This window comes from Dreissena polymorpha, chromosome 6, assembly GCF_020536995.1.
Source record: "Dreissena polymorpha isolate Duluth1 chromosome 6, UMN_Dpol_1.0, whole genome shotgun sequence".
NCBI classification, from domain to species: domain Eukaryota; kingdom Metazoa; phylum Mollusca; class Bivalvia; order Myida; family Dreissenidae; genus Dreissena; species Dreissena polymorpha.
The window spans coordinates 67,929,797-67,942,210 of NC_068360.1; the positions used below are offsets into that span (position 1 = coordinate 67,929,797).

Sequence of the window (12,414 nt, forward strand, 5' to 3'; positions counted from 1 at the left end):
TGCATAATGCACATGCATTAAGTCCGGTTTTGCCAGGGCGCATTTCAATTATATGATGTCAAGTAACGTATAGGGGAACATTGATGCCCTGTAGTACAAGTCGAGAATACAGAAAGGATTGGCTGAAAAAGGTAATGGAATCAGGGTGGATGTTAATGGAGTACGTGTGGATGTCGTAATCGTACCTGAACTAACACTTTGAAGGCTTGTGGAATGTCACGTTATCATATTTTTTTGTATAATATACATGTTGAAGTAGCTGACTTGAGTTCCATTATGTCCATGTACCCATACTTATAATCTTGGTGGGGTTCCAATTCCACTGTCAAGCTTTTTAGTTACGTGGCCCATTTACTTAACGTTCCTTGGTTGAGAATGGAACTTTGGTGCGCATTCCTGTTTTGGGAAACCTCTTGACCGTTCGCAAACGAGTTATTTATCTTCAGTAACAGCCATTTAAATATCGCAATCAAAACTTCATACACATAAACTTAATGTGTAAAATTCATGTGATATAGTATGTATGGACCATTAATGTTCTGATACGAATAACGAAGGTTAAATGCATGGCTGCGTTATGCGAGGATATATTTCATGACCCAAGTCGATTAGAACCTGCCAGTTTTTCAAAATGATGCATTAACATATGAACCTCAAGTAAAGCATTATTATAATATTGTATGTATAATTATTTGATCCGCTCTCTAGGAAAACGGGACTTAATGCATGTGCTTAAGCTGTCGTCCAATTCTAGCCTGTGCAGTCCGCACAGGAACAAAGGAACGACAGTTAGACACTGAGTAGACACTTTATGCACATTCATTAAGCCCCGTTTTCCTAGAGCTCGGCTCTTAAACTTTGTTGCAGTCCAGGTGTTACTTTAATCTCTAAAGATTAATCGGGTACTTATTGATAGATTCCGTGACGCGTTGTTGTACATTTATGAGCTAGCGGTTTCCCTCAAATCATACATATTTCCCTGTTAAAATCAATACGTAAATTGCTGAACTCAGTGGAATATTGACCTCATGGAAATTATTATGCGACGTTTAAAGCCTCGAAATGTTGTTCACCTGATAACTATATACGTTTATTTGTTATACGAGGAAAACAAACTTCAGTCGATTGAGTGTACACGAGAAAGAGATCCGCATTCCGCTAGTATTATCTCACGATGTCGATGTTATTTTGCCTTCAACTCAACGGAAGACTGATATGGGTACATATTTCGCAACCACTCTCCGTAAAATGGCCTCTGTAGTTTCTGAAGTCTTGGTAACTTTCATCATCTCGTCGCATGTTGTAAGGAGATTGGCACTGCATACGCTGTATGCAAGAAAATACGACTAGTTTTAGTTGCATTTGAAATATATCAAATACTGAATGTATATAGAGTTTATTTGAATATTGATTATTCATTCACGACAGACAGATAAACATATCCTTAACTAGACACCCCTCCCTAACAGTAAATACAAGAACTTCAAACGGTTGTACCTGCTGAACAAGTCTATGTTTAATACATCAATATCATGCTCAGTGGCCCTTTTACATGATATCCTTCATAGTGAAAAGTCGTTTTCACTGTTACTATAGTTGGATATGGCATCGATTTTGAAGATAAATGTTCAACTTAAATCATTCATGAAACGCACCTTCACAAGTTATTTGTGCATGTTTTGTAATTCAAATCATATGTTTCGAGTAAATGAGTTGCAGTTTATTTGTTACAGTCAACATTAAGAACTGTGTTCAGTGTAATTCAAAGGGACTTGTTTACAGGGTGGCAAAAAGACCATTTTCAAAAACGTGTCACAGATTCAAAGCAGGATGTATGCATTTTATTCAAACATGCACAATCACACTCCTGATATAGACACCTGTTTAAATATTTGTTCGTTTTTTTATAATCATCTATCGAGCTCGGGAAGACAAGTCCAACTCCATAACTTCGCCAAAACTCAATGAACCGGAACGCAACTCACATTTCATCTGTAGGTCATGTAGGTAGACTCACCATAAATCAGGTCTTTATCTGAAAGCGTTTCGTAAAAAATCTTCGAAAACGGAATGCCGGACCGATTTACGGACTGACGGACGGGTAGTCCGACTGCTATATGTCTCCCTAATGGAGCATAACAAATCTTCAATTATTTTGCTTACTGTAAATAACAAACAAACAAAACTCTGTTAAGTACCAGCCGCTGGGACTCATATACCGGTTGTCCGTTTATTATTAAACTTAGCATCATAACAACCGTCATCAAACCGTCAACATACATAGCATCTTTGTTTATGATAATACAATCTTTCCAAAGTCATCATCATACAATATCATTTTATGCCATCTTCAATACATCTATCAACTATTCAATACCGTATATCATTTCCATAAAATAACGTGTACACCTTTGCGAGTTCCCAACGCTGAATGACAAAACTGACCACTGTTCAACCACGAACGAATATCTTCGTGCTTCTACATCGCCCCCTCCCCCTAGCGGTAAATACATACTGAAAGGAAAATAATGTTCGTCTCATTTAATTAATTTAAAATGTCGAAAATTATATGAGTTAAATTCTTGCACGTCAGTTCGGATTCCTGTTAATATCGGCGACTCGTACATTGCATATTCGGTAAAGTATCAAATGTGAGTTATTTGTACCACGATATCTTGACATATGAAGTAATAAACATGGGATGCGTAACATCACTGACCTTTATGCATGAATATACAATGTATTAAAATACCGTAGCGTTGAATATATTTGATTTCGTTCTGGAAGCGACTTGAAGCGATTGAGGCGCTCCTTATTAAGTTTACTGTTATGGTCTGGTTAAACCCGCGCAAAACGTTCGTAAACAAAACTGAATGCAAATATAAGATGAGATTTATCCTCATACGCTGATTCAACACGGGACAGTATTGTTAAGAGTTTAATTGATGAATCATTTGCGATAAATGGGAATTAATGTTGCACAATCGAAACAAGGATATTTTAACACACTTTCTTTCTAGTACAAGTTCCAACAGAACTAAGCCATGTTTGTACATAAAGCATTACGTCAACGAAACCTGCATGTATAAATATTATCATGATTAATTGTGTATAATTCATAACACAGATGGTTAGCGTGTGGCTATGATATTAATTAGTGAAAACATCATTTTGAATGATAAATAATCATATTATAACGAAAAATTAAATTTTATGAAAAAAAAATTCACTATCAAATATATATATAACAAGGTGTGCAACTCAAAATCACCCCAAAACGGGGTGCATCGCTTTGAACAGCCATATCTTCATCAATTGTGCAGCGATTTTCACGATCTCGGTCTTATTCAACGCAGAAATGAATTTCCTTTCTGGAAATGTATATGTCTTGCAGACGATCGCCCTTATGGCGGAATTGTCCGAGGGTTCCCGATTGAAACCTCGAAAAACACACACGTTACGGTTTATATTATTTCGCCGACAAAACGGTCGATTACGGCATAAAAGTTATTTAAATTGACACTTATAGACACAGTAAGATCAACGTTTAAATGATAATTAAATTTGTTAAACCATAAACACTGTTTAAATAAGTTATAGACATTATATTTATCATACGAACTTAAATATTATACATTTTATAATATAACATTTATATCATATTCATAAATCGTGGTTTAAACTGGATTAAGTTCATACAGCAGATACTGTATTATTATCTGACAATGGTATGATATTTCTGTTTGAATGATTATACCCATGACCCAGTTTATACCCAGCGAATGATGCAATTGTGTCCCAGCGAATGATGCAATTGTGTCTAAACTAGATAACTTAAATAACATGTAAATATTATTAACATTGTAACCACTCCTCGACAGCTCAGGGAACAAGTCGAGCTTACCTGTTTGGATTTCAATACTAATTTTAAGGTTATTTCCTCCAGACTTGAATGGGCGACTGCAGAATACAGAAAAATGCATAAAATAAAATAATTGTTTCAAATAACTATAACATTCATTAATAAATCGCTTTCTATTAAGTGAAAACGAGCGTCTATAATTATAACAAAAACATTTATTTCAAGTAGACTAGCTTATAAACAATTTAACAATAATCCGTTTAGTAGAACGCAGATATAGATTTAAATAAGTTAAAACATTTAGTAGTAGATTCAACGTGTTGGAGACGCTTAGGTGCGAATACAATCGGGCCATGTAGTTGGGTTTTTTTGTTTATGAATATGTTTTATTTATAGATCGCGGTTTTCCAGCTGATTAATATTTAACATTAATTTCAGTTTCGAACTGCTCATACCAGGAGGAAAACATGAATACACAAAGTCACGTTAAGGCGATGGATTTGTATTCACCGTTACCAGACGCGCACAGATATTACGCTGCTACTTTAGGAATCAACACAGAGTTTGGATGTAACGTTAATTCTATCACTAACGGTCGTATAATGAAGTTAGTTAGACAATCATCGACTGTTGAGCCGTTACCAGGGAATGGCGACTTTAATGTAGGATATGGTGATTCTTTGAATATACACAATGTTGGAGAATTCGGTGCGTATATAAACCGCCAGAACAGCGTTAACGAAGAAAGAGAAAAGGAACGCCTTATGAAAAGCGATGAAAGCTCTTTGTGTGTAGACCTTGAACATTCACCGAAATTACCTGCCGACGGACAAAGTCAAAAGGTAAAAGTATTTAATCCAGATACGGAGGAATACGCACTGAGTCTGAAGAAAGATGATGAACTTTACACAGAAAAACGGACCGAAGACATGTCTGAGACATGTAATAACTCCCCGCAGTGTGGGGACGTAGAGTGCGGGAAGGAGACACAGAGGGAAGCCGTGTCTTCACGGAGGAGGACATTGGGTCTTTTGTTTATTGGTTTCCTTGTCGGCTGCCTGCTTACCTGTGCTGTTCTCATACCGGTCCACATTCAGATTATGCAGCAACGCTATATACCGCCTGAGGTAAGTTGAAATATAACTGTTGAGTCTCGCTCTGGGAAAACGCGACTAAGTGCTTGAGCTTTAAGTGTCCATTCAGATTAGCCTGTGAAATCATTACAAGCATATCACGGATGACACTTTCCGCGTTAACTGGATTTTCGCTAAGAAGGGAATTCCTTTAAAGGAAAAATACCATAAAAGCGAAAGTGTCTTCCCTTATAAGCATAAGCGGTCTGCACATGCTTATCTGGTTCGACATTTTACGCCAATACACGAAGCCCCGTTTTTCAAGATCGTGACTCGATTCCTTTTTCTACTACATGATTTTAAAGCATGAAATACACCGCATTTAAACTACAGTAGATAACTGTTTCTCATGTATTTATATTCATTATTTTTATTACAGTCTTACCCCACCCCATACCATCATCAGCAGTCGTATTTACATGACGTGCACAACGAAGCTTTATTCGTTGCACATATAAAAGTAGCTCTGTTTTTCGCCCAGTAAAAAAAGTACGCTTATTCATCATTATCGCGTATGGGGTATCAGCATAATCATCATCATAAGTATTTGTGGACAACAAAAAAATTATATTTTTCGAAACTAGCAACGCCCCTGTGATTGTTTCGCGGTCATATTCAAACAGTGTCGCTGGGTATTCAAGTCGATCTCATAACTTGGCTTTAAGACAGTTTTGGAAAATCCCACTGACTCATGGTAATCCATTATTGTTAAACGATTTTGACCGTTAGGTAAATTTGTTCTTTATTTATACATATGTAGGATTTTAAAATGTAAATTAACGTCACAGATAAAGACGTGTTTTATTGTTTCTGATATTCACCGTCGTGGTTCATAACACCACAGGCAGCAGTATCATAAATTTGCCCCCCCCCCGGGACCCTACCCCCCCCCCCGAGTTTACCCCAGGGGTTCCAGATTGTTAAATGTACACATATTGTGTATGGTTTGACTTTTCAACAACGAATATTGACAAAAATACATAGTTTGAAAAATAACCCTCGTATAGGTATTATATATACTACCCCTGGGGTAAACCGGGGGGGGGGGGTAGGGTCCCGGGGGGGGGGGGCAAATTTATGATACTGCTGCCTGTGCATAACACTGTAATCGTTTTGCATATCTTAACTGTAAGATATTTTATAATATACACGCTTTCTTTCATGTTTAATACTAAAAGATTCCACTCGATTCAGATTATAAAGGATAAGTCCAATTAACAAATATATGTCTTATTTATGATCGCGATACTTTCAGTAGACCTTGAAACAGCTCGCATCTAAAACGGCTGTTCCTTTTACATTGTTTTAAAGGGATCTTTTCACGCTTTGGTAAATTGACAAAATTGAAAAAAGTAGTTTCAGATTCGCAAATTTTCGTTTTAGTTATGATATTTGTGAGGAAACAGTAATACTGAACATTTACCATGGTCTAATATAGCCATTATATGCATCTTTTGACGATTTTAAAACCTATAAATTATAAAGCGTTGCAACGCGAAACGATTGAATAATTTGGAGAGTTCTGTTTTTGTCGTTAAATTTTGTGAAACTACGAAGATTGCTTATTTAAGGTATAAAATACATCAATTAAGTGTACTCGGCGGAATAGCTCAGTAGGCTAGAGCGTTTTTACTTCAGGACTCTGGCAGGACTCCAGGGGTCACTGGTTCGAAACCTAGTCCGGGCAATGTTCTTTTCCTTTTTTTAATTTTATTCTTGATTTTTTACTGGAGCTTTTACGATCCAATGTTTACATTTATCGATATAAAGCATTTAATGAATAAGTTAAAAAATGCCAAAATCTGTGAAAAGGCACCTTTAAGTACATGAATCTGTACCAGCTTAAACTGTCACCAAGAAGTAAAAAAATAAATAAAATATCAATATTATTCTAACTGAATAACTTTCACACAGCTTTGCATTACTCGAAAAATTGTATGGGCAATTTCTCATATTTCACAAAAAGTACAATATAGATTTAATACTTACACTACTTTCTTTTTCGGTTTCATGTTTATAAATATAGATTTTAAACCAATGTTCCTACAAAACTTTCACTTTCGGTTTCGTGTATCTTAATATAGAAATTTTACATTGCAGCCTTCACCTCCGCTGTATTTGGAATCCCACAGTGACGAATGGCCAACGTTTATAGGTAAGTTCTTTAAATGAGACGCACAATGTCACACTTAAATCGCTGTTTAGAACGAACGGACATATCGTTTTAACGTTATATGAGCATATATTTCAGGGTTTGTTTTGTGCCCTTTTCGGTTGTCTTAAGATTTTAGATAATTGTGTAGATCTATGCATACTTAACATCTAAAGCCATATCGCTTTCAATATAGAGCGAAAGTCTAAATTTAAATTATCCAGACTCCAACTTATATTGGCTCGAATAAAACAACATTAAGAGTATGTTAAGAACGGTTTCAATTTCCTGCTGTATATACGAAATTGTATTAAATAGCCATCGGATTTCGAATACTTTAGGATTCGTATACTATGTCATCTTGAGGAAGTAACAGTTGCTTAGAATTCTGCACGTACTTTTACTTCAGAGGTCTCTTCATGATCAAATTAAAGAATAGTATTTAACCATGCAGCATCTGCCATGACCGTCAAAACGTCATCACGTATAATGATCCAGTTGTTATGTTGTAGAGCTGACGCGACCAGCCGGCGACACGCGACCCCTGGCAAAGTTTCTACTAGACCAGGAGACGCTATATGGTACGTTGTGGAGCCTTACAAATTGAACGTCACTTTCTCTTTCGGCTTTCTGTTTTAACGAGTCATGCGTTCTTTCAACGCTAGGTTTCACTTTCGATATTTTCACCAAGCCCACGTCTAGATCGTCTAGACAACCGAATATCAAGTAGTTGTGAAACAAAAAGTGACCTAATATTTGCTCTATTTTTTTCTAAGAAACAAGTTTTACTTTTTTATCAGTGAAACGTTGCGCCGTCGAGTAGTAATGAAACACCATAATTTGTAACCGACGATGTATACATGATACATGTCATGGGATCACTTTTGTGGCAAGTGTCAGTATTCCTTACAATGAAACCGATGATTCAATTATTAATCAACCTTTACCGCCGGGTATTATTGTGATAGTATCGTGATACGCGTAAAGGTCGAGAATTGTTGTATTTCCGCACGCTGTGGTTTTTCCATGAATCATCGGATCACTAGGTTGAACCCCATTTACGCGATTCTTTAAAAAAAAGTTGGTCTGTTCCAATTTGCTTAAATTATACAACAAAAGACGATGTCGTACGTCAATGAAATAAGTCAAAAGTCACAAAGCGTAAAGGTTGATATTATTTGAACATATAAAAGGCTACATTGACACAACAATTCCATCGCACATGCATCAAAATTTAAAAATGGAACTATCAAACAAATATTCGTCAAGTTATTCTTACTTGCGCCACAATGGTTTGCAATAAGGAGCATTGGAGAATAAAAACATGTATGAACAATATAAATAATAAATAATTTGAAAACAAAATTGGAAATAAATCCCGATAAGTGACGGTTGACAGGTGCAAGTGTGTAATTCTTCTCGGAAAGGAAAACGCTGCTTTGCATTTCGGTCTTAGCCAGGGGGTGACTAATCTTTGCGAAACCGAAAATACTATAAACGTTTTTAGTGTTGATGGGTTTAAACTCGTTTCTGATCAAGAAATTATAAAACACACATCGCCTGAACCGCCACCAGCCAGATCAATTTTTAATACCTGTTAATCCATCGGCATTCAGTACAGGTAGTTTAGTAAATTTTGTTTAGTTAATACAGGTGAATATAAATGCCGAAACTAAAGATAATTACCATTACTGTTCAAGGTGATATAAACGCAAACAATTGTGCAGAGTGCGATGACGCGGTGATTAAAATCGCCTGGTATTGAAAGACTCGATCGTAGCCGAATATTTCCGTTCACATGTTTCAGTATGATTCAACGAAAAAACCAAATGATTAAAATGCAACATAATTAAAATGTTTTTTTATAAATATTTGCGGTATTCATTTATAAACTGCTTATCATTACGATCCACAAATTGAAAAAAAACACTTTTTTTTATTCAATATAAAACATACAATGTAAATATGTGCATAAGCAAGAACAAAAGTGGTATAATAGAACAGTAATAATGTCAAACACATATTGGACATGATATGCTAGGATCAACTGAGTTTTTTTTTTGCTTTGGTTGCATGTGGTGTATGCTATTATTGTTAATTGTAATAATCAATCCTATAGATGAGTTGCGTAGAGTTACGTGGATGACAACTGGACTGGGTTATGAAAGTTTATGCGTTTCCATTTTTGTTCAAAAGTATGAAGTTTATCGTTGTTGAGGGCTATTTCTTTTTCAATTTGGATCTTTACTTTTAAATAGTTTATAAAACAGTTGAAAGTAGGTGTTTGTTTTTTGTATTTGAAGCTAAATATAAAATATCTCGTTAATATGATAATGTGGTTCACAGTGTTATTAATTTCTGGTATTTTAAAAGTATTCACACCGAAACTGATATTTAAGAGAGACAGTTTTAATTTTAATTGTTGTTTCTCTAGAAATGTTGTTAACTGGTTCCATAGAATTTGAATATGTTTGCACTCCCAGAAAAGGTGTTCTATTGTTTTAATGTGTTCGCTGCATATATCACATAAATTTGTGTTGGATAGGTTGCACTTAAAAAGGTATTTATTTGTAGCTATGATTCTATGGACATATTTATATTGAAAATTTCTCAGTGTGCTATCTATAAGTGTTTTATATGGCATGATAAATAATGGTATCCAATTAAATTCTTGTTCTCGAAGAAGGCTTTGCCATTTATTTTGAATCTTGAAATTTTATGCAGGGTGTTTAATTTGTAGTTTGTAAATATTTTGTTTGTTTTGTTTTGCAAGTATGTTTTCCGTGAATAATGTTTGAGTACATGGTGTGTTATTTGTATTAATTGTAGATTTAATATGTATGGGTATGCTTTTAATTAATGTGTAATACATTAGGAAACTGCCTGAAGGTACTCCGTATATATAACATATATTCTCAATGATAGAAGTCTTTTATTCTGTAATCGTACAATTGGTCGACATATTTAATGTTTTTTTTTTCAAACCAATGTTTATAGAAAAAGTCTTATTGTTTGAAGTTATGTCTTTATTGTTAAAAAAACACATTATACTTTATCTTCAATGATATAACTTTTCTCCTAAGGCATATAGAGAGTGTGATTCATTGTATTTATACAAGGACTGCCTAATTATTTGAGTCGTGTTCTGAGAAAACTGGGCATAATGCATGTGTGTAAAGTGTCGTCCCAGATTAGCCTGTGCAGTCCGCACAGGCTAATCCGAGATGACACTTTCCGCTTTTATGGTATTTTTAGTTTCAATGAAGTTCCTTCTTACAGAAAATCAAGTTTAGGCGGAAAGTGTCGTCCCTGATTAGCATGTGCGGACTGCAAATGCTAATCTGGCATGACACTTTACGCACATACATTAAGCCCAGTTTTCTCAGAACAAGGCTCATTGTGTATATTTAGTTATAAACATTAACGCTGCACGGTTGTTAAGGTGGTGTGTAAGATTGTATGTCTGTAATTTCGGACAACTCATGCCAATAATGCCAATCATTACTTTTGCAGGCCATGGAACCATCCGATGGAAAGCTGCATCCGAGACACTGAACTCCACCATCACAGCCAGCGGGAACGAGTCCTGCGTCATTGTACCGGAAGACGGTTTCTACTGCGTCCTCTCGCAGCTCACCTACGCCTTTACTGGAAGTACGATGGCAAAACAGGTGGGACATAGTCTGCTGGTGGTTCACGACGGGGCGGAGAACGTAGTCCAGAAGAAACTCATAACCGTGCCCTTCCGGGACACGAGCCTCCCCCGGAACCAGAAGGTGCTGGAGCCCAGCAATCTGCTCACGTACGTGCTGACTAAGGCCGGGGACAAGATCTGCGTCAACGCCGAGCCCCCGGAGCTGCTGTACGTCGCCCCGCTTGATAACGTCCTTATCGTCGTGAAACAATGACCACCTTATGTCACGGTACCGAACATAGCTGATTCGCAGTGTGAGCGGCCCGATTAGCTCACTGTGTAGAGCACGAGCCTTGATAAGGGGAGGTCCCTAGTTCGAGTCCAGGAACACCTGAACACTTTTCACAAACCGCCGACAATGGACGCCCAACGTTGGACCGTGGCACTTGCAGCTCCCCATAGAACCTGCCCGTGGATTCGTCGGCGTCAGTTATACACTCTCACCGGTTAATCGAAATAACTCATTGTTCTTTTCCGTATGTACGATCGTGCGTACGACCCTAAGCTTGTGTTTTCCACTCGATGAATCGCGCTCAAACTTTCACATTTGAATGCAGGGCTTACTCTGCCATTCACCAAATTAGCCAATGGCTACAAATTTACTTATTTGGCTAAAAAAATTCTATTTGGCTACAACTTTTTCTTCATTAAAACCAAAAAATAGCCAAAAATCAAAGAATTTTGCCATAGCAAGGCCAATTTGGCTGAAGAAATTGTTGAGCCGGGGGAAGCCCTGGAATTACCTTTAAGTTGCGACCAGAACTATGACCATTCGTCTTAGCATGGAATTCATTATCACATATGTATTTATTGTGTTTACATATTTAAATATGTAGGAGATGCACCGATTGCATTCACAACTCTAAGCTTATGGCGCATTGTAATTATCGTTCGGAAAATGCGGGTAACTTATGTTTCAATGCATGTATAAAGTGACTTTCATACAATACAATTGAACGTTTTTAATTGTTAATGTTAATGAATGTACAAATATTTCTCATACGTTGTTATGAGGATGACGGTTGTCTAGTCAGCATTAAATGTCTTAATATGTAGATCATTTATAGCTGTCTTTAATAAAGTTAATAATGTACATGTTATTCGTTTGCTGTGATATTGGTTTGTATTAAATGGAGAGTGAGGGACAAACTATATATTTACACACGGTGCTTACACGTTAAGTGACACATATATGTGTATACATGTATTCACGTGTAATTTTAGAACGTATGACAGTTTAAAGTGGACCAACTTATCGATGTTATATTGTGTTACTAATGTTAAATTATCGATGAAATATTGTGTTATAAATGTTAAATTATAAATAAAGGTGTTTATGGTGTTTTTTAGAACTCTTTGTTACAGATGCAAAAATGATAACGGTCTGCATTGTTGTGTTTGCACGTTACACCGATTATATCGAGTCATTCACGTTGATTGGTCATACCGTCTGTAAACAATGCGATGGTCACATGCCGCAGGCGTCTGTGAACGATACGGAACCTATAGAGTATATTGAGTCTTGTTCTGAGAAAACTGGGCATAATGCATGTGCGTAAAGTGTCGTCCCAGA

General features: G+C 36.4%; 1 protein-coding gene across 1 annotated transcript; it reads left to right on the plus strand.

Annotated features, from left to right (window-relative positions):
• The first annotated feature begins 4,282 nt into the window (after nt 1-4,282).
• LOC127833367 (uncharacterized) lies at nt 4,283-12,183 on the plus strand. The gene is made up of 4 exons (XM_052358578.1): nt 4,283-4,989; nt 7,096-7,150; nt 7,660-7,728; nt 10,661-12,183. Exons 1-4 carry the CDS (start codon nt 4,330-4,332, stop codon nt 11,053-11,055), a joined length of 1,179 nt encoding a protein of 392 aa, XP_052214538.1. The 5' UTR covers nt 4,283-4,329; the 3' UTR covers nt 11,056-12,183.
• The last annotated feature ends 231 nt before the right edge of the window (nt 12,184-12,414 follow it).